This window comes from Schistocerca americana, chromosome 1, assembly GCF_021461395.2.
Source record: "Schistocerca americana isolate TAMUIC-IGC-003095 chromosome 1, iqSchAmer2.1, whole genome shotgun sequence".
Classification (NCBI taxonomy): domain Eukaryota; kingdom Metazoa; phylum Arthropoda; class Insecta; order Orthoptera; family Acrididae; genus Schistocerca; species Schistocerca americana.
This window is the reverse complement of record NC_060119.1, coordinates 381,647,967-381,670,357: the sequence shown is the minus strand read 5'-3', so window position 1 is coordinate 381,670,357 and position 22,391 is coordinate 381,647,967. Positions and strand designations below refer to the sequence as shown.

The following is a 22,391-nucleotide window of genomic DNA, read 5'->3' as shown; positions in this document are numbered from 1 at the left end:
AGAAACTTCTTTTACGAGGGCATCAGGAAGCTTGTATAACAATGGATCAAGTGTGTTGAAACGCAAGGAGGCTATGTTGAAAAATGATGTTCTTGTAAGTTTCCTATTTGATTACAATAAAATTTTATACTACTTTGCAGATAACAATTGACTTACCCTCATATATTCTGCAATCAATCAATCTTTGAAAATAAAGGACAAGCAGGAAGTTAGCAGTTGAACCTGTGTCATCAGATATTGCAAATTAAATGAAGTTTGATCAAAGAAAGAAAGAAAGAGAGAGAGAGAGAGAGAGAGAGAGAGAGAGAGAGAGGAGGAGGAGGGAGACTGTGAAAAAAAAGGGTAATATGGGAAGAAAGAGGTAGAAAGAAAACATGTATGACAGCTGTAAGGCGAATCCTCTCGAGTATAACAAGTTGTAATTCAGTTATTCATCTGAAATAATTATCAAGTACTGAAATAAAGAGCTCCTCGTCCAGACTGTGAAGGCCCAAGGGATGTTTACCAGACATCATTTCATCCTCTGCCTTGTGGCGTCATGTGGATGCACTGTGGTGGGGCATATGGGTCAGCTCACTACTCTTCCAGGTGTTTTGCACTTTCTAAACAGTAAGCAGATACTACTTGGTCAAGTAGCTCCTCAATTGGGATCACGAAGCCGAGTGCTGCTGATATCAGTCCTCTCATGAAGCAAAAATCTTTAGCAGTACTGGGAATCGAACCTGGGCCCTCTGCATGGTAGGCATCAACATCACTCAGCTAAGGGGACAGACAGTACAGTAGTAATATGGTCTTTTTAATTTTCTACTTTACTGTGGGTTGCCTATGACAAATTCTTGACATCTTCACCCCTTTTCCCTCGCACTATGTAAAATCTTGAACTGCAGGGACTTTTTGAACATTTTGCAGCCAATCTAGAATAAAAATTTACCTTGCACTGTCTTTCTTGATGTTATCTTCACATTCAACTTCACCACAGAATGGTGCGAGCACAATATTTTTCTGATCAACAATTTGACAAAATTCAGTCCATTTCTTTGTAAGTTTAGTGTGCTGGTCCAAATCATTCTTTGCCCTGCAATAAAAAAGATATTAAATTTGTTGTTTGAACTAAATCAAAGTACACACACACACACACACACACACACACACACACACACAGACAGACACACACACACACACACAGAGAGAAAGAGAGAGAGAGAGAGAGAGAGAGAGAGAGAGAGAGAGAAGATGAATGAATTCAGTGAACACATTCATTACAATACATGGAACTATTTCTCCATTCATGTGGTTTTTCTAACAGTGCTCACAATACAGGCTTTCAAGGCAGTTATTTGTGCTGTTGTTGGTATTTGTTTAACAGCTTTCGGCAGTGGCCCAAGGCATAATTCTGTGCCGTATGTTTCGTCTTCCTGTGCTGCAGATATCATCAGAGGCTTTGACTCAGGAAGCAGTTACAGTCTCAACCAAGCTCAGCAAGCCATTATTTTTATATGTATTCACGCAATGGTCAGTTCGTGACCGATTGCCAAAGATTGCGTAGTCACACCAATGTATGTTATGGAGCTTGCAGTGAAGAAGAGTTGGAGCTGTTTGTTTTATTTAGCACTAAGGCCCACAACAAGCTCTGCAACATACATCTGGGCAACTCCATGATCTTAGGCAGTGGTCTGATGACATCATGAACTGATCACTGCATCATACAAACTGTTCAGCTGGCTGAGCTTGCTTCAGACTGTAACTGCTTTCTGAGGAAAGCCTCTGATGATGTTTCCAGCATTGAAAAATGAAACATCTGGCAGTGAATTATGCCTTGGACCATGACCTAATACCCAGAAAACAAATATCAGCAACAGCACACTCAAAATTTCTGAAATAGTCTGACACTGGAAAACGGTAATAACTGTCTATAAATATATTTCATTGATGTGTGTATAAACATTTACCTCTCTTGGCACAAGGAGCGGGTGTGAACAATTATGTCAACAATGCAAATTTATATGGTACCTGAAACATATCCGCTGATAGAGATGAAAGCAGAAATAAACATCGGTAGCCCCAGTTTGCACATCAAAACATATATTATACTAGAGCTCAGCATGTTATTGGCTGAAAATGTGATATGTCTTAGCAAGAATATTTACCTTAGTTACACAGGAAACTACACAAAAATAGTAATGCTGTATACCTTGCAACACAGAATGTCTATTACTCACCTTTCAAAACAGAATTTGCAGCAAAATAAAGATGGCACGATAAATACAGAAATACAGCCATAAGAGACCTCATTAAAGGAGGTTTTATTTGTACACCAAATATTATGCTCAGTGAGCCACGATACTTGGTAGGGGCCGGTGCACACTCCCCCCCCCCCCCCCCCCCCCACGTGTGTGTGTGTGTGTGTGTGTGTGTGTGTGTGTGTGTGTGTACGCATGAGTGAGCACTCACGCACGCGCACACACACACACACACACACACACACACACACACACACACACACACACACACCACCCTGTTCTATCTCAAGTGTGCGTGAGCTCTTTGAGACATCTTGTACGATATGGGCCAGCTCGCTGACTGCGTGCATGTCAAGTGCTTGCCCACATCTACCCACGGCTCCACAATTGAACAGTCTGGTATACACTGTGAACTGAAAGCCCTTGTATCGCACATACATTGAACTTGAGGTAGTCTGTAATCTGTTGAGTTAGAAGTTGACAAGACACACAGAGCTATCAAGAAAGACTAAGTAAAGGAAGCTTTACTTATGTGAACACAGTGGTTGTAGGATACTACAAAATAATAACTACTTTGGTTAATTTATCAAATGGAGATCTGAATTGAGAAAATAATTGAATTCACGATGAATAGAAACACTGCCCCATACTTACATCCAAGAGGTGCAACTCCTAGTGCTGTTGGCACAAACACTAGTCCTATAGGAACTATATGTTCATTCTCAGAAGCTCACAATAAGTGAGCAACAACTCTTCTCAGCGAGCGGTACCACTTCTCTCCTCTCCCACTGCTGTTTCAACATTCCTCAACAAATCCTCTTTCCTCCCCATAGAAGAAACACATATTTTCAAAGCTACAACTACTATTTTCTACATTACTTTTTTTTTTTAATTACTGGCAGTATTTGAAACTGCACCTCATGAAGACACGGATTAGCCAGGCATTTGCAATTTTAACAACTATTCCGATCAATATGTGAATATGCTTCAAGGTCAACAGATGACTGACAGTATTCCACATCAAATAACCACAGGAGCTCGTTGCTTTTCATCCCGGAAGAAGAAGCACTTGTTATCATCAACTAATATCTCTGCCAGCTACTCATATTCATAACCCTGACCAAACAAGTTCCATGGCTCTGCATCTCCCTTGCTGACTATGTACAACTAGCAGTGGAAATTATTCTGTATCAAGAAATCAGCTATATCTCCACTGATTTCCTATCTCTGTTCCAACAAAATTTAGGTTGCACATGCCACATTTTATGGCAATGCGATTTATGGTTTGCATGCACTCAGCCCATATCTTATGCTATCAATGACACCGCTGACACAATCTTGACTGCCTCACATAATTTTGCATTGAGCCTCACGGCTGCCTCCATCAGGATACAGCACAAACCATTTGAATCTCTCCTCATCTTACAAGACTTATGGTGACACGTCAATGCCCAAAATGTGGTATTTGAATCTCTCCTCATCTTACAAGACTTATGGTGACACGTCAATGCCCAAAATGTGGTAGACACCTACAAGTTATTCCAACAGGAATAATTGTTGTCCTCCTGTGGGACATAGTTATCTGAAGAATTCATCCTACTGGAACACAATTTCAGCTTCTCCTTGACGCAGACTTCCAAACAATTCTGGCCATAAACACCCTCTTTGGGCTATACCACTACCATAGGCTGCCATCTGTTGTGTCCTGAAGCATACGGTCTATTTTACAGCACTTCCTATAACTACTGTGTGATATACCACATTGTTCAAATTATTTGGACAATATAATTGTCACCAGGAAAGACCTAGAACATCATTTCTGCAAATACAAGCGAATGTTCAATGCTGATATAAGAAACAAGCTTGAAGTTACAAATGTGAAAATTGTTTCAACCCGAAGTAGAATGCCTTTGACACGTCACAGTGGGGGACCAGCAGAGGTGTACCTTCAAGCTATTCACAACCTAACTATATGCCAGAATCCTCAAGAGCTAGAGGTAGTACTACACAAATTAAATTATTAAAGACATTTTACCTCAATGGAGCTACAATCTCCACAACATCATACTGACTCCCAAGCTGACGCAACCTGAATGGAATTTGTAATGCAAGAATTCTTTTCCTACAGTTGAACATTTCTTGATCAAATCACTTGCCTCACACATTATGCATCTTGCACAGAGCTATTTGACTGTGCACCAGATGGATCAGTGCACAAAAAACTTGGTCATCAGCTCAAACCACTGCTCACAGGCACTGAAGGAAAATCTCTTTCATTTGGGCATCCAAAAATTCTATGAATAGCTATTTGGCCCTTCATACTAACAAACAGATCACAAATCCTTTCTCACAAGTCTTGGCCCTCATTGCCACATTCCACAACACACTGCCCAATGATTACAGTGCTGGGCTCTCCTCCTCAGTAACTACCAATATAAAATATAATTTTGATCCACAGTGTGCAATGAGGATGCAGACGTTATCTCTCAGTTACTGATGAGACTGGACCAAGTCTTATTTCTTTCCACAGGTCATCTTACGCAATGAGCACCAACCTCCAGAAGTCCTTGTTTGTACTTACACAAGTATTAGCTAGCCTGCAGGATTCTGGTCAAAACTAGAACTCAAAAGCTAGTTCACCGTTAACAATTTTCCCCTCTTGTTTAGATTGCAAAACAAGTGATGTCAAAAGCACCAAAATCGTGACTTAAAATAGGCCATTTTCTAGATAAAGTAATCTGTGGTCCTCACACTTAACTGGCACATAGGAGCCTAAATGGAATCACTAGGTGGGTAACACTATAATGAATAATGACAGCGAACTTGGAACACTAGTAATGAAACAAATTTTACAGCACTTCCTAGAATAACTACTAAGCGATATTTCACATTGTTCAAACTATTTGGACAATATAACTGTCACCCAGAATGACAATAGAAAGCTAGAATCAAATATTACAACAAACATCCTGTTAAAGAGGGTGTTAAAGAGCTGCTAAGTCAATTAGCAACCCACAGCTGGAAATTAAATTCCTTCACCACATTGCTATGATGAGTAAAGAGTAAAAAGCTGTTTGCTGCCTGTGCTCTATCTACTAAAACCTCGGATACCTCAGATGACAGAAAACATTAAAACCAAAGGTGGTTTTTTAACTTCGCACTGGATTAGAAAGTAGTATGCTGTCCATGGTTTGTTAATGGAAAGAGCAAAAGTGTTGCAGGGTCTCTGTTTAAGAGATCACGATGCCTGAAAAAAAAGTGTTCTAACTAAAATTATCTCCTCATAAGGAGAAGCATTACAAATAGTAAACATTGTAAATAATTTCTGGGGCTTTTGTTAAGTGCTTTTTCTTTTTTGAAAGCTTTTTTTTTTTTTTTTTTTTTTTTTAAATCTGATTTTTTGTGAGACTGTTTCTGTTCATAGGGTGTGGGGATATGTCAAGCATATGAAACATGGATGATGGAGTTTCTGTTTCTGTTCATAGGGCATGGGGATATGTCAAGCATATGAAACATGGATGACGGAGTTTTCCTGTAGTTTCGTTCGGAATATATCTTGTTTGTGCTGTTAGTGCAGAGATCTGGAGTTTGTTTTGTTACGCAATGGAGTAGAGACGAAAGGAGATGTCTGTTTGTTTGTTTTGTTGTGTAGTGTAAGAGGAATGTAGTTAACGGTATTTTCATATTGTAGATTTAGGTAAAGCACGGGGAAGGAACTAACACACAGTTGGCATGTAGTGTAGCACTGAAGAGATTGTCGCCAATGAAACGTTTTGGTGTGCAGTCATCTCAATATATGAAACTTCCTGGCAGATTAAAACTGTGTGCCCGACCGAGACTCGAACTCGGGACCTTTGCCTTTCGCGGGCAAGTGCTCTACCAACTGAGCTACCGAAGCACGACTCACGCCCGGTACTCACAGCTATACTTCTGCCAGTACCTCGTCTCCTACCTTCCAAACTTTACAGAAGCTCTCCTGCGAACCATGCAGAACTAGCACTCCTGAAAGAAAGGATATTGCGGAGACATGGCTTAGCCACAGCCTGGGGGATGTTTCCAGAATGAGATTTTCACTCTGCAGCGGAGTGTGCGCTGATATGAAACTTCCTGGCAGATTAAAACTGTGTGCCCGACCGAGACTCGAACTCGGGACCTTTGCCTTTTGCGGGCAAGTGCTCTACCAACTGAGCTACCGAAGCACGACTCACGCCCGGTACTCACAGCTTTACTTCTGCCAGTACCTCGTCTCCTACCTTCCAAACTTTACAGAAGCTCTCCTGCGAACCTTGCAGAACTAGCACCCCTGAAAGAAAGGATATTGCGGAGACATGGCTTAGCCACAGCCTGGGGGATCTCAATATATGTTCATTTTTGGCTAACAGTGGAAAGAAAGCAGTAGATGGTCATTAAGTTATCAGCAGATGAGTGATGATGGCTAACAACCATATTATTATGGGTAAGGGCAGTCTAAGAACTGGACTGTCATTCGGGAGGACGACGGTTCAATCCCGCGTCCGGCCATCCTGATTTCGGTTTTCCGTGATTTCCCTAAATCGCTCCAGGCAAATGCCGGGATGGTTCCTTTCAAAGGGCACGGCCGACTTCCTTCCCCATCCTTCCCTAATCTGCTGACCTCGCTGTCTGGTCTCCTTCCCCCAAAACAACCAACCAACCAACAGTCTAAGAAGACAGAACATTTACAGCGGTGGGTAAATGGGCTGCAACTAAGCAGCACAGAATGTGACATCTCAGGACCAACTTTTTGGCTGCCAGGAATGATAACAAGGGCCCAAAGAACTACCTGTTGGGAACCTCACCTTCCTGAACAGTACCTTGGATCCCAGCTTACTCAGCTCTCTGGATGAGCTTACGGCTGCACAGAAGCAGCACTTTAGTGCAGAACAAATGTTTCAACATATTCAATAGTATTGCACCACATCACGATGGTGGAAACCTTGTCTTCTGGTACCATGTGATCCTTTTTTTCACTTGTACAGCTTTTGTTACCTATGGTGGGAACTCTCAACTGTCACGAACTCCCAGTCCACTAAATACCATACCAGTCTCCAGCAATGTGAACTGGACTGAACTAAGAGGAAAAACAATCAGTGTGAAAGTGTACATAAGTATTGAAAAATGTACAGTGTACTATGTGATGTTTAACACTTGAGCGGCCACGCCTATGTATAAAGTGCACCAACCACAAATAACATTGTCTTGTACCATTCCATTGTTGTTTCACAATTGCAAGCCTGTATCTATTCCTTCATTGTTGCTTCAGCTATCACAGTGATAAATTGGGCTGTCATACAAACAAGTGATCAGCAGCAATATAAAATAAACAATGAGCTAGGTGAGAAAAAATACACAACCTGTGCAACAAAATTTCCCAAATTCCGATTTAGCAGCACAATCCCACAATGAAGCAGTTGTCTAAAACATAATTAGTAATCGAATAAGTATCTGGCTGAGATCTGATGCAACTGTGCTGTTTAATGCTCTAACTGTGGGGGTAACTACTATGGGGTAATATTTGCACATTGCAACAAAGAGATTCGATGAAAAGTTTAAATTATAACTGTTTAATTAAAAAGTGGTATAGCTCTAATAATGTAAGTTTACTTTATCACTTTTTAATTAAAGTAAGATTAGACTGTAATTTTGCCAATACATGTTTACCTTGGTACATAAAAACAGCTACCCTTTACATGCCTACAAAGTAACTATTCTTTAAATGTGTACAAAGTACGTTATGCGCCCATTCGTATTATGAAAATTGACCTGTTTGCTCAACGGTCACAAATTTTACAGATTCAGCAGCAGCCTAAGGTTTGGTTGCCTCAACAACCTTCCTAGCGGACTTCACACCCAGTTGCTAGGGAGACCAGCAAATGGCCTGTGAAATTCTGCTGCCAGGGCTGGAATATTTCAAGATCTCAGTCTGCCAATGTAGTGAGCTGTATCATGTCTTGGCCTGATACTATGCCATCTGAGTTCCTACATGACCAGAAGCAGGGCCTGATCATAAAAGAAGCTGGGCAAATCTACTAGAAATATTCACAGCCCAGACCTAGCAGTATATTGTCTGCAACTGTTACCAGTACTGAGATGTACTCTACATCGGCCAAAGGCCTGATGTGTGTCATCCAATCTAGACTACATCCAGTCATCTGGTCTATGGGCTCCACAACCGAATGCTGTCGGGACTTGAACTAATGCCATCCATCTGGAATCACCTCCTGGGTGACACCAAACAGCCGCTGGGGATCTACAGGGGGTCACTAGTTTGGAGCGTATGCACTGGCGAGGCTCGCTCCTGACACTCTGCTGAGCTGCCAACTGTCCAATGTTTATGCACTCCACCACTGCAGACTCATATCTGCCCTTGGCTGACACTGCATCCTTCGCTAATGCCCTGGGTTTGGCACACCATGCCTGTGTTTGGAACACCATGCTGCCTTGTCGCTACCCTGCTGCCTAGTGTCATGGCCTTGCCCACCAGAGCCTGTCACTAGTGACCCGCTCATCCAGTATTTGGGTGACTGTGCTGTGCCAGTATCTGATGCGGTGCCACTGGGGAATGGTTACTGTGCAAGGCCAAAGTGGAGCAGGTGCTGCTATTGCCACAACTCTCCCTGCCGCAGAGGATTGCAAGGTCTCTGCCTCACCAAACTCTCAAGTCACTGCCAACAGCCATCATACAAGAGTCCCCATCAATAAAGATTGTAATTGCTGAGGAAGCATTTTGATTTCATCACTGCCAAGGAACTGGTAGTACATGCTTGACGTACTGCACGGTATACTGAACTGACGATCTTGGCTTAAATAGTGACCGCATCCACAGCACTATTAAAGTTCAACTGTGGCTATTTTTGAGTATCCCAACCCCCCCCCCCCCCCCCCCCCCCCCCCCGCAGTTTCAATGGTCATGAATGTGGATCTCTAAATATTTTCAAATATCCTTGCTAGTTATTATTTCCTCACCATGTGTCACATTTATCACTGAGAGTAAGGCCATTTCTACATCAACATCTATACTCTGCAAACCACCATAAAGTGCACTGCAGAAGCTACATCTCACTGTATCAGTTTTTAAGGGTTCTTTCCATTCGCTTGTGGAGCATGGGAAGAATGACTGTTTGAATGCCTCTGTGTATGCAGTAATTATTCTAGTCTTATCCTCATGATTCCTATGTGAGCGATATGTAGGGGGTTGTAGAGTAATCATTTAAAGCTGGTTTTTGAAACACTGTTAATAGACTTTCTCAGAATAGTTTACATCTATCTACAAGTCTTCCAGTCTAGTTCCTTCAGTAGCTCCGTGACACTCTCCCATGGATTAAATAAACCTGCCACCATTTGTGCTGCCCCTCTCTGTATACTTTCAACATCCCCTGTTAGTCCTATCTGGCACGGGTCCCATACACTTGAGCAATATTCTAGAACCAAACACCTGAGTGATTTATAAGCAAACTCCATTGTATACTGATTGCACTTCCCCTGTATTCTACCAAGAAACTTAAGTCTACCACCTGCTTTACCCACGACTGAACCTGTGTGCTCATTCCATTTCATATCCCTGCAAAGTGTTACACCTAGGTATTTGTGTGAGTTGGCCAATTCCAACAATGACTCATTGATTTTACAGTCATAGGATACTGTGTTTATTTTCATTTTGTCAAGTGCAAAATTTTAGATTTCTGAACATTTAAAGCAAGTCGCCAATCTCTTCACAACTCTGATATCTTATTGAGATCTGACTGAATATTTATGCAGCTTCTTTGAGAGAGTACTTCATTACAGATAACTGCATCAGCTGCAAAAAGCCAGAGTTTACTATTAATACTGTCTGCAAGGTCATGTGGTGAATGTGGAAAATAGATTTGACCTGTTGCTTCAGTTAGAAGCTGGTGAGCCTCAAGCAGTTGCAGGTGTAGACAGGGCACAACAAACTTTCAGCAGCAGATTGAAAAGTAAGAATGTAGGGAAATCAGAAAAGAGAAAGAAAGTGTTGTTGTTAGGTAGTTCCCATGGAAGAGGTGTTGGCCAACTCTTGCAGGATGAACTAGGATCAGAATACCAGGTCACCAATTTTTTTAAACCTAGTGCTGGTCTGGAGCAGGTGACAGAGGATTTAGGATCACTTTGCAAAGATTTCACTAAGGAAGACACCGTGGTTATAGTGGGTGGGGCAGGTAACAGTATTGACAGAAATCCTGGGTACAGTATAGAGTGTGACCTGGCGAAGATTGCATCAGCATCGAAGCATACTAGTGTTGAGTTTGTATCTGTTCTTGGGCGCCATGACCGACCTCATTTGAACTCTTCTGTCAAGAGAGTTAATTTGGAGCTGGAACGGCTGCTCATGTCGGGTGCGGGGTCACACATTGGTGTGGTTCATGTTGATTCTCTCAGTAGGTGGGATTATACTAGGCATGGCCTTCACCTCAACAGGAAGGGGAAGGGTAAATTGGCTGGGGAAATAGCAGGAAAGTTAAAGGGGGGAGGCACTGTCGTGAGTGGTAAAATACCAGTGGTTATAGGATTCAGAAAAGACCCTTTTTTAGGGTAGGGAGGACAGAAAGAAAGCAAATTTTAAGAGAGGTTAGAACTGAGACAAACCTTCAGTTTGAAAAAGAAATCAAAAAACATAATTCCAGCTTATTACATCAGCATAAACAGCCATTGGTTAAGAATTTTCAACTGTCAGCAGATATTTTAACTCCACCCAATTTTAACTCAGACAATGTGAAATGTCAGCTATCTTTATTGCATCAAAATATTCGAGGACTGAGAAATAAAATTAATGAATTAACTATATGCATAGATGAATTAGAGTCTTCAAACCCAGCTGACATAATCTGCCTCTCTGAACATCATGTGACCACTGGTATAGAACTTTTAAGTGTTACAGGGTTTAGGTTAGCATCTCACTTTTGTAGATCAGAAATGGAGAAAGGAGGAGTTGCCACATTCATCAGGAACTGTCATAAATTTAAGAACATAGACATTCATAAATTTTGCCTAGAACAGCATATGGAAGCATGTGCAACAGAATTAGATTTTCACAAAAAATCTTTCATAATATTAAGTGTATATCGAGCACCTGCAGGTAACTTTAATCTGTTTGTAAACCACCTTGAAGCTGTACTGGCCCATTTAATAACCAAAAACAAAGAAATAGTGGTTGCTGGTGATTTCAATGTAGATTTCCTTAAAGACTCTCCGAATAAGAACTTATTTGAGTTAGTAACACTATCATTCAACTTAATTCCCACAGTAAAGTTCCCCACTAGGATAGCCACTTGCTCACAAACAGCCATTGATAATATCTTTATAGAAAAGTCCAATGAACAAAATTATATTACAAAACCAATAGCCAATGGCCTCTCAGACCATGACATGCAGTTCCTTCTGTTAAATGTTAATACTGAACAGGATATAAAATCTGTTAAATCTGAGCTCAAGAGGGTAATCAGTAAGCCAAAAATTGATTATTTTAGGACACTCCTCAGAGACATTCACTGGACTGATGTTTACAGTGCTCATGGCATGAATGAAAAATATAACATTTTTGCTAATACAGTGCTTACCTTATTTGAACACTGCTTTCCCCCAAAACTTACCAAGGTTAGAGGAAAATCTACAAAGAAGCCATGGATTACTCGAGGAATAAGGGTATCTTGTAAAACAAAAAGAAAACTGTATCTGTCAATCCGAAACATTTCCAATGTTGATGCTATAGCACATTGTAAGAAATACTGCAAAATATTAAAGACTGTAATATGGATGTCAAAGCAAATATATTACAAGGAAAAGATAGTCATATCAGATAACAAAATAAAGACAATATGGGATATAGTGAAGGAGGAGACCGGTAGGACCAGACATGAAGAGGAACAAATAGCATTAAGAGTAAATGATACATTGGTGACAGATGTGTATAGTGTTGCAGAACTTTTTAACAAACATTTTATAACTGTTACTGAAAAGATGGGGTTGTCAGGTTCGGTAGATGCTGCTATGGATTACCTTAGACCAGACATTTCAAGTAATTTCCATAATATGAATTTGACCCTCACTACCCCAACAGAAATAATGTCCATCATAAAATCTTTAAAATCAAAAACATCTAGTGGGTATGATGAAATATCAACAAAGTTAATTAAAGAATGTGATTCTGAGCTAAGTAACATATTAAGCTATCTGTGTAACCAGTCGTTTATCAGTGGAATATTTCCTGAATGGCTGAAATATGCTGAAGTTAAGCCACTGTTTAAGAAGGGAGATAAAGAAATAGCATCAAATTTCCGTCCAATTTCACTGTTACCAGCATTCTCAAAAATTTTCGAAAAAGTAATGTACTGTCGTCTTTATAACCATCTTATCTCAAATAACATACTGTCAAAGTCACAGTTTGGATTTCTAAAAGGTTCTGATATTGAGAAGGCTATCTTCACTTACAGTGAAAATGTGCTTAATTCATTAGACAAAAAATTGCAGGCAACTGGTATATTTTGTGATCTATCAAAGGCATTTGACTGTGTAAATCACAATATCCTTTTAAGTAAACTAGAATATTATAGTGTAACAGGAAATGCTGCAAAATGGTTCAAATCTTATATCTCTGGCAGGGAACAAAGGGTGTTATTAGGAAAGAGCTTGATACATGTCTATCAGGCATCATCCAACTGGGAACTAGTTACATGTGGGGTCCCACAAGGTTCCATTTTGGGGCCCTTACTTTTTCTTGTGTATATCAATGACCTTTCATCAGTAACATTACCAGATGCCAAGTTTGTTTTGTTTGCCGATGATACAAACATTGCAATAAATAGCAAATCAAGTGTAGTCTTAGAAAGATCAGCCAATAAAATATTTGTGGACATTAATCACTGGTTCCTAGCCAATTCTTTGTCACTAAACTTTGAAAAAACACACTACATGCAGTTCAGAACTTGTAAGGGGTGTCCCAAGAGTATATGTCTAACATATGATGACAAGAAGATAGAAGAAGTGGACAGTGTTAAATTCTTGGGATTACAGCTTGATAATAAATTCAATTGGGAGGAGCACACCACAGAACTGCTGAAGCGTCTTAACAAATCTCTGTTTGCAATGCGAATTTTGTCAGACGTAGGGGATATAAAAATGAAAAAGCTGGCATACTATGCTTACTTTCATTCCATAATGTCATATGGGATTATTTTTTGGGGTAATTCATCAAGCCAAGCTAAAGTTTTCCGGGCACAAAAACGTGCAGTAAGAATTATATGTGGTGTGAACTCAAGAACATCCTGCAGAAGCCTGTTTAGGGAACTAGGAATACTAACTACAGCTTCCCAGTATATTTATTCCTTAATGAAATTTGTCATTAAAAATATATCACTTTTTCAAACCAACAGCTCAATTCATGGAATCAATACTAGAAATAAGAATAATCTTCACAAGAATTTAAAGTCACTTAGTCTTGTACAAAAAGGTGTGCATTATTCAGGAACACACATTTTCAATAACTTGCCAGCAGCCATAAAAAGCTTAACAACCAATGAAATTCAGTTTAAGAGAAGCCTAAAGGATTTATTGGTGGCCAACTCCTTCTACTCCATTGATGAATTTCTTAGTAAAACCAACTGATTTGTATATAAGTACAACATAACTTCTGCACAATTTCAGTGCAGTAATGTGTTCACTGAAAATTTGTGTGTGTGTGTGTGTGTGTGTGTGTGTGTGTGTGTGTGTGTGTAAGTATAATCTAACTTCTGCACCATTTCAGTGCAGTAATGTGTTCATTGTAAATAAGTATTACAGTAGTTGTATTACATGTTTATTACCTTATAAATAAATAAAAAACGTTTTTTATTTTAAATTCAGTGCATTAGTATTTGTAAAATGACTCTTAGTGTTCATTAAAAATGACGATCATTCCACTTGGGACCTGTGGAATGGTACATTAGTTTATTTGTTTTAGTTGTAAATATTTGTCATGTATTGTTGTTTTTCTGACATGTTCCACATCCAGGAGGACCTCCTCACTACGGATCAATTGGAATGAAAGTAAATCTAATCTAATCTAATTAATACACAATATGAACAGCAAGGGTCCCAATACTCTTCTCCGGGACACACCCGAAGTTATTTCTACATCTGCCAATGACTCTCCATCCAAGATAACATGCTGCATCTCCCTACCATAAGTCCTTAAACCCAGTTGCTAATTTCATTTGATACCCTTTATGGTCATAGTTTTGACAATAAGCATACATGTGATATTGAGTCAAATGCTTTTTGGAAACCAAGAAATAGTGCATCTATCTGTCTGCCTTGATCCGAAGCTTTCAGCATGTCATGTAAGAAAAGTGCGGTTGGCATGTACGAGGTCATTCGGTTCAAGGTGCCTCATTATGTTTGAGCTCAGAATATATCCTAAGATTCTACAACAAATCAATGTAAAGGATATTGGACTATGGGTTTCTGGATCAGTTCTACAACCCTTCTTGTAGACACGTGTGATCATTCACAAAAAAGCGCTCAATAATACTTGTAAAACATTATTTATTTTTATCTTCTGTTACTGTATATATGTTTGGTTTGATTGCTACTCTCGTGACATCTGGAAAATGAAGTAATTTCCTTAGTTACGTATCAAATGAGTAGTGATTAAAATTTGAGGATAATTCCAAAAGTAAGAAATATGAAGTGCCAGGGGGTTGCAGGGAAACTGTTTGCATGGCTGCTGGTCACACTGTTTTTTCCTTGCTTCCTCCACACTATATAGAAACCACAGCACGTAGGCTGGAGCTTTCAGTCATGGCTTGGCAGCCAGTTGTAATGGAGCTCCTGTTAGCCATTACTACCAAGTGTGTAGTTGGTTCAGATACTTGGTTTTTGAGTGCAAAAGGCATTACACTAGTCAACATTCACTGACAGTTGATGTAAGCGGATGGAGCATCGTGTACGTATGTATGTATGAAATGTCGCAAGGGATGTAGAGAGTTTGCAGGTGGTCACACTGAAATTCATGAAGAGGGAAGAAATGGGAAACTGCTAACTCCCAAAAAGACAATAGCAAAGGTTGAACAAACTGTGCTTCAAAATCAGTGGATCACACTCGATGAGCTCTGCAATGTTGTTCCTGAGGTTTCTCAAAGCACTGTTCACCGGACTTTGACGGAAGTGTTGAAATTTCAGAAGGTGTGCACAAGATGGGTTCCAAGTATGCTGACAGAAGACCATAAATGGCAACGTGTTGAAACTACCTGTCTATTTCTTCAATGCTATGCAGGTGAAAAGAACAATCTTTTAGAGTCAATAGTTGATGAGTGATGAAACATGGCCTTTGCATTTCACATCAGAGACCAAACAGCGGTCATGTGAGTGGCAGCATTCTGATTCATGCAAGCCACAAAAATTCAAAAGAACACAGTCTGCTGGTAACGCTGTGGCAACTGAGTTTTTGGTTTGAAAGGGGATGTCGTTCACGGTTCTAGGGACAACAATAAATGCTGACAGGTATTTGTTGCTGTCAGGAGTTTGTGACACAACTTGACAAGAAGAAGGGACCCGGTTGGTAGGACATGTTCTGAGGCATCAAGGGATCACAAATTTAGCATTGGAGGGCAGCGTGGAGGATAAAAATCGTAGAGGGAGACCAAGAGATGAATACACGAAGCAGATTCAGAAGGATGTAAGTTGCAGTAAGTACTGGGAGATGAATAAGCTTGCACAAGATAGAGTAGCACGGAGAGCTGCATCAAACCAGTCTCAGGACTGAAGACCACAACAACAACATTGTCAGATATTTAAAAAACTCAAGACAGGCGATTCAGAACTGAAGAAGAGGAATGCTGAGCAAGGATATAAGCCTTTTCCAAGACAATGCTCGCCCCCACATCACCCTATAATCCAGACCTAGTACCCAGTGACTACCTCTGGTTTTCTAAGTTGAAAGAACACTTTGCTGGAAGGCACTTCAGAGACAACAACAAGGTGAAAGATGCGCTTGATGCTTTTTGAATAGGGTGGTGGCAGGCTGGTATCACATGCGCATACAAAAACTGCTACAGCATTTACAAAAATTCATCAATTGAAATGGTGATTATGAGCAAAAATAGAAAATGTTGAGACTTCAAAGCTATGTACAATTTATTGTACTATTTAAAAAAAAATGGAGACCTTACCTTTGGGATCACCCTTGCATATGAGAAACAAGAGTGGAGCCTCCCGTAAAAAAACACTTTGCACATCTTTGATGATGCCCAAAACCATGTACAGCAAATGAGATGCCGATTGAGAATTTAAAGTTTAATCTTAAGAATTTTTAGGAATACTAGAGGGTATTTGTTTGGTGGATTATGTAGACCATGCAGTCAACAGTTGTGTGGGCTTGAAATATTTCAATCATCTATGCCTGGAGGCACAAAAAAGGTTCCAAAAATTTTTCAGTAAAGAATTAGGAAAGAGGACTCGCACTCACAATCAGCACCTCATTTGCTACGCATGATTTTGAGCATCATTCGATGGTGCACTAAATGTTTCTCTAACTACACTGATGGGAAAACACAAATCGCAATACCAAGAGGTTGTGCGACATAAGCAAAAGTTGGCAGGTGTGTTTCAATATCTGAAAGATGATATCTGTTCCAATTTTGTGATAGTCGCACAAGAGTCACCCTTTTAAGGATGCAGATCAAATTTGCTTTAAACACACACAGTAACAGTCATGAGCATTATTTATCTTAGAGATTGGACATGGTGAGTTGATGTTAGCCAAGAATGCCTCTAAGGTGACAAAGGTGTTATTATCAACACCTCACTGAGTTTGAATGAGGTTGTTAACAGGGCTACAAGAAACTGGAGGTTCCTTCACAATATTGCAGAAAGAGTTGGCAGGAGTGTGGCAACAGTATACGATTGCTTGCGGCGGTGGCCACAAGTATGTACGGTTGCAAGAAGTCCAGGCTCTGGATGGCCACATGGCACTACCGAGGGAAGACCATCTGTTTGCCATATGGGTCTCCAGCAGTAATTTCAGCAGCACTTGGCACCACAGTGACATAATGAACTGTTACAAACTGATCACTTCAAGGACAACTCTAAACCAGATACCCTGTGGCGTCCATTCCACTAACCCAAAACCACCGCCATTTGCGACTTCTTTAGTGTGAAGTGAGAACTCATTGGAGGGCTCAGTGGAGGTCTGTTGTGTTTTGTGATGAAAGCTAGTTCTGCGTTGGTGCCAATATGGCTGTGTTCTGGTTAGGAGGAGGCTACTGGAGAGCCTGCAACCAATCTGCCTGCATGCTAGACACACAGGACTTACACCTGAAGTTATGATCTGAGGGTGCAAATTCGTATGACAGAAGGAGCACTCTCATGGTTATACCAAGCACTCGGACTGTAAATTTGTATGTCAGTCTGGTGATGTGACCTGTTTTGCTGCCATTCATATACCGCATTCCAGAGGCTGTTTTCCAACAGGGTAACGCTAACCCACATAGATTAGATTAGATTTTAGATTAGATTTACTTTCATTCCAATTGATCCGTAGTGAGGAGGTCCTCCAGGATGTGGAACATGTCAGAAAAACAACAATACATGACAAATATTTAAACTAAAACAAATAAGCTAATGTACCATTCCACAGGTCCCAAGTGGAATGATCGTCATTTTTTAATGAACACTAAGAGTCATTTTACAAATACTATTGCACTGAATTTAAAATAAAAAAGTTTTATATTTATTTATAAGGTAAGAAACATGTAATACAACTACTGTAATACTTATTTACAATGAACACATTACTGCACTGAAATGGTGCAGAAGTTAGATTATACTTACACACACACACACACACACACACACACACAAATTTTCAGTGAACACATTACTGCACTGAAATTGTGCAGAAGTTATGTTGTACTTATATACAAATCAGTTGGTTTTCCTCAGAAATTCATCAATGGAGTAGAAGGAGTTGGCCACCAATAAATCCTTTAGGCTTCTCTTAAACTGAATTTCATTGGTTGTTAAGCTTTTTATGGCTGCTGGCAAGTTATTGAAAATGTGTGTTCCTGAATAATGCACACCTTTTTGTACAAGACTAAGTGACTTTAAATCCTTGTGAAGATTATTCTTATTTCTAGTATTGATTCCATGAATTGAGCTGTTGGTTTGAAAAAGTGATATATTTTTAATGACAAATTTCATTAAGGAATAAATATATTGGGAAGCTGTAGTTAGTATCCCTAGTTCCCTAAACAGGCTTCTGCAGGATGTTCTTGAGTTCACACCACATATAATTCTTACTGCACGTTTTTGTGCCCGGAAAACTTTAGCTTGGCTTGATGAATTACCCCAGAAAATAATCCCATATGACATTATGGAATGAAAGTAAGCATAGTATGCCAGCTTTTTCATTTTTATATCCCCTATGTCTGACAAAATTCGCATTGCAAACAGAGATTTGTTAAGACGCTTCAGCAGTTCTGTGGTGTGCTCCTCCCAGTTGAATTTATTATCAAGCTGTAATCCCAAGAATTTAACACCGTCCACTTCTTCTATCTTCTTGTCATCATATGTTAGACATATACTCTTGGGACACCCCTTACAAGTTCTGAACTGCATGTAGTGTGTTTTTTCAAAGTTTAGTGACAAAGAATTGGCTAGGAACCAGTGATTAATGTCCACAAATATTTTATTGGCTGATCTTTCTAAGACTACACTTGATTTGCTATTTATTGCAATGTTTGTATCATCAGCAAACAAAACAAACTTGGCATCTGGTAATGTTACTGATGAAAGGTCATTGATATACACAAGAAAAAGTAAGGGCCCCAAAATGGAACCTTGTGGGACCCCACATGTAATTAGTTCCCAGTTGGATGATGCCTGATAGCTTGATACATGTCTCTTTCCTAATAACACCCTTTGTTTCCTGCCAGAGATATAAGATTTGAACCATTTTGCAGCATTTCCTGTTACACTATAATATTCTAGTTTACTTAAAAGGATATTGTGATTTACACAGTCAAATGCCTTTGACAGATCACAAAATATACCAGTTGCCTGCAATTTTTTGTCTAATGAATTAAGTACATTTTCACTGTAAGTGTAGATAGCCTTCTCAATATCAGAACCTTTTAGAAATCCAAACTGTGACTTTGACAGTATGTTATTTGAGATAAGATGGTTATAAAGACGACTGTACATTACTTTTTCGAAAATTTTTGAGAATGCTGGCAACAGTGAAATTGGACGGAAATTTGATGCTATTTCTTTATCTCCCTTCTTAAACAGTGGCTTAACTTCAGCATATTTCAGCCATTCGGGAAATATTCCACTGATAAACGACTGGTTACACAGATAGCTTAATATGTTACTTAGCTCAGAATCACACTGTTGCAAACCAAAATGCTCTACAGGGTGCTGACATGTTGCCTTGGCCTGCTCAATCACCAGATCTGTGTCCAATTGAGCACATACGGGACATCATCAGACGACAACTCCATTGTCATCCCTGTATTGGCCAACCAAATGCAACAGGCATGGAACTCCACCCCACAAACTGACATCTGGCACCTGCACACGTTTGCATGATTGGATACAGCATTCTGACTGATATATCAATTACTAATGTACCATCATTTGACATTTGCAATGCCTTATCTCGTACTTATATTAACCTCTGATCTTCAATGTTCATCACTTAAATATGTCACCCAGATGCATTCCCAAAATTTTCTTTCTACATGAATTAGTTTTAGATGATGTGATTTTTCTTTCTCTCAGTGTATTTTCTTACTTTCAGACAATGTCACAAAACATTTGACCACAATTTGTTTTCAATTTTTTTTTTATCTGGAACCTTAAATAATTGGTCAGACATAGAATTTTACATTATGTTTCAGTCTCCACTTCTTAAGCTACCTCAATTGACTTACTAGCTACTGTGGGAAAGAAAGAACCTCTGTCTACAGCATACAGCTGCCTGACAAAAATAGGCACTCAATTTGGGTTCGGCCTCTAGCATAGATTACGGATTTTTATAGCACCAATAAAATACTTTTTGAAGAATTCTAAATTGTAACAAAGTCACTAATAAATCTCTGTTTTCTGTGATTCAGCTACAGAACACTTGGTTCTGAGAGCATTTTCTTTGAATTATTTTCCTTTTTTCATTTTTTCCTTAAAAACTATAAAACAGCATCTTTCTTATCATGTGTTTGACAGTACTAAATACGACTTCTTGCGACCTTCCAACAGTAAAGAACACTTTTGGCTTACTTGTTAAACAGGCTATGATGAATAGTTTCCAATAACTGTTGCAGTTCACTGACTGCCGAGTCACGAGGTATAGGAATTTTCTCTCCATTATCACGGCGAACAGCAATAATCTGCTTCTGCTTTAAGTCCTTTGGACCAATTTCTACTCTTATAGGAACTCCCTGAAACAATAAAAATTTACATTGCACCAAAATCCTGTTACGGAAGAATAACTATAATATAGCTGCATCCAAATTCTGTTACAGAAGAAGAATAGCTGTAACAAATAGTTGAAGGTTATGTTGACTTATCCTAAACACACATTTAATTTTAATTTTAAGTAGATGACAAATCTGGAAGGCTTTCAAATTATACATATGGTATTGATCTTTTGGATCTGCAGCTCTTGTCTTTCTTTCTGTGTCTCCAAATTAAATGATCGGATATAGGTTCCACCTTTTTGCAAACACACTGTTTTCTCTTTCCATCTAAACTTGTTTCGGCACCACTGTGCCATCACAGTGGGTTTTGTTTATTGAAAACTGTAAAAAGTGAACATATTTTAGCTTGTAACTGATCTAACAAAGCGAGGCTTAAAGAAAGTTTTTGTTCGTTTTGCTTGGTACCGTGATTTTATATTATATGGTTTTGCAGGACCAGCTGTATGGTGGCCTACACTGATAGATTTTCCATCTGCAAACCAAACAATGTAAATGTGAATTATATCGGCGAGTTAGCACATTTCTTGACTTTTAAAAAACGTGATTTTGGTGTGTCACAATGTTTTGGTATATATTTGTTATTACTCAAGTTTTGTTGTGACTCCTGTCCTTTTGCATTCTGAGGGCACTGCACACACATATTAATGTACTTTGTGTAATTTCGTTTTTTATAAACTCCTTTTTGCTTTGCAAAACATGGTCTGCACAATTTTGTTGTGTTTCCTAAATCTGTTGGAGTTCATTTGTTCCAGAGAGAGTTTGATGCCAATTTGAATTTTGTTACTTTTTTTCTCTCTTTCGGTGTGTGTGTGTGTTTGTGTGTGTGTGTAGGCTTCTTTAGCTGTTTGTGTTGCTTTTCTGTAAAGTTCCTTTAATGTGTTAAATAATGTGCCTTTAAAGAGCTTAGTGTTTTCATTTAAAAATTGTTTGCTTTCTGCTATTGCCTTCTATATGTGGAAGCTCCCTGCTAGTGTCAGTTTGTGGTGTAGGCTGTGGCTGGATTTCAGTATTTTTAAATATTTTGCTACTGTGGGTGGGTGGTGATTATGGTCTATTAGGTGGCCAGCAAATGTGCTATGGGTGCTGTTACTTTTTAGAGCTCTGAGGTGTTCTGAGTATCTTGTTTTAAAGTTCCTACATATTTATGCTATGTACAATCCAAAAGCACCACCCTAAAGTCCCTACCACATGTGCACAAAGAACATATTCCTTTAAGATCTGTCATTGAATTCAGAGATGCTCCATCATACCACCTAGCCCAACACACACACACACACACACACACACACACACACACACACACACACACATTACTAAAGAAAATATACACTTTTCAAAGCAACAGGAACCCAGAAAACTCAATGGAATTAGTAGACAGAATCAAGAACATAGTCATACCAGAACAACAAGCATCACGTCACCATACAAAGACTAAAACAACAAGCAAACACACCAGTCTCACACATTAATGAAATAGCAACCACACTTAAGCACAAAATTACTTTATGTTCAACAAAGAATTTTATTCCTAACATGAAGGGCTGCCAATGATGAACAACCTAGAGAGCAGGATCTTCATACACATAATATCACCAAAAAATACAAAGTAATATACTGGTACTGTTTCATTGATGACACAATATGCCTGATTGATGAACCACACACA

At 39.3% G+C, this 22,391-nt stretch overlaps 1 protein-coding gene and 1 non-coding gene across 2 annotated transcripts in view; both read right to left on the bottom strand.

The window, feature by feature from the left end:
• The window catches only part of LOC124601218 (bifunctional glutamate/proline--tRNA ligase), a 252,178-nt gene that overhangs the window by 14,588 nt on the left and 215,199 nt on the right, over window positions 1-22,391 (bottom strand). Inside the window, exons 24-25 of the mRNA XM_047136226.1 lie at window positions 20,526-20,686; window positions 932-1,075 (exon numbers count right to left, since the gene is read on the bottom strand). Coding sequence (XP_046992182.1) covers window positions 932-1,075; window positions 20,526-20,686 — 305 coding nt within the window. The remainder of the gene's footprint in view (window positions 1-931; window positions 1,076-20,525; window positions 20,687-22,391) is intronic.
• Window positions 6,366-6,440, bottom strand: Trnal-caa. The gene has a single exon. It is a non-coding gene; the product is annotated as a tRNA-Leu (tRNA).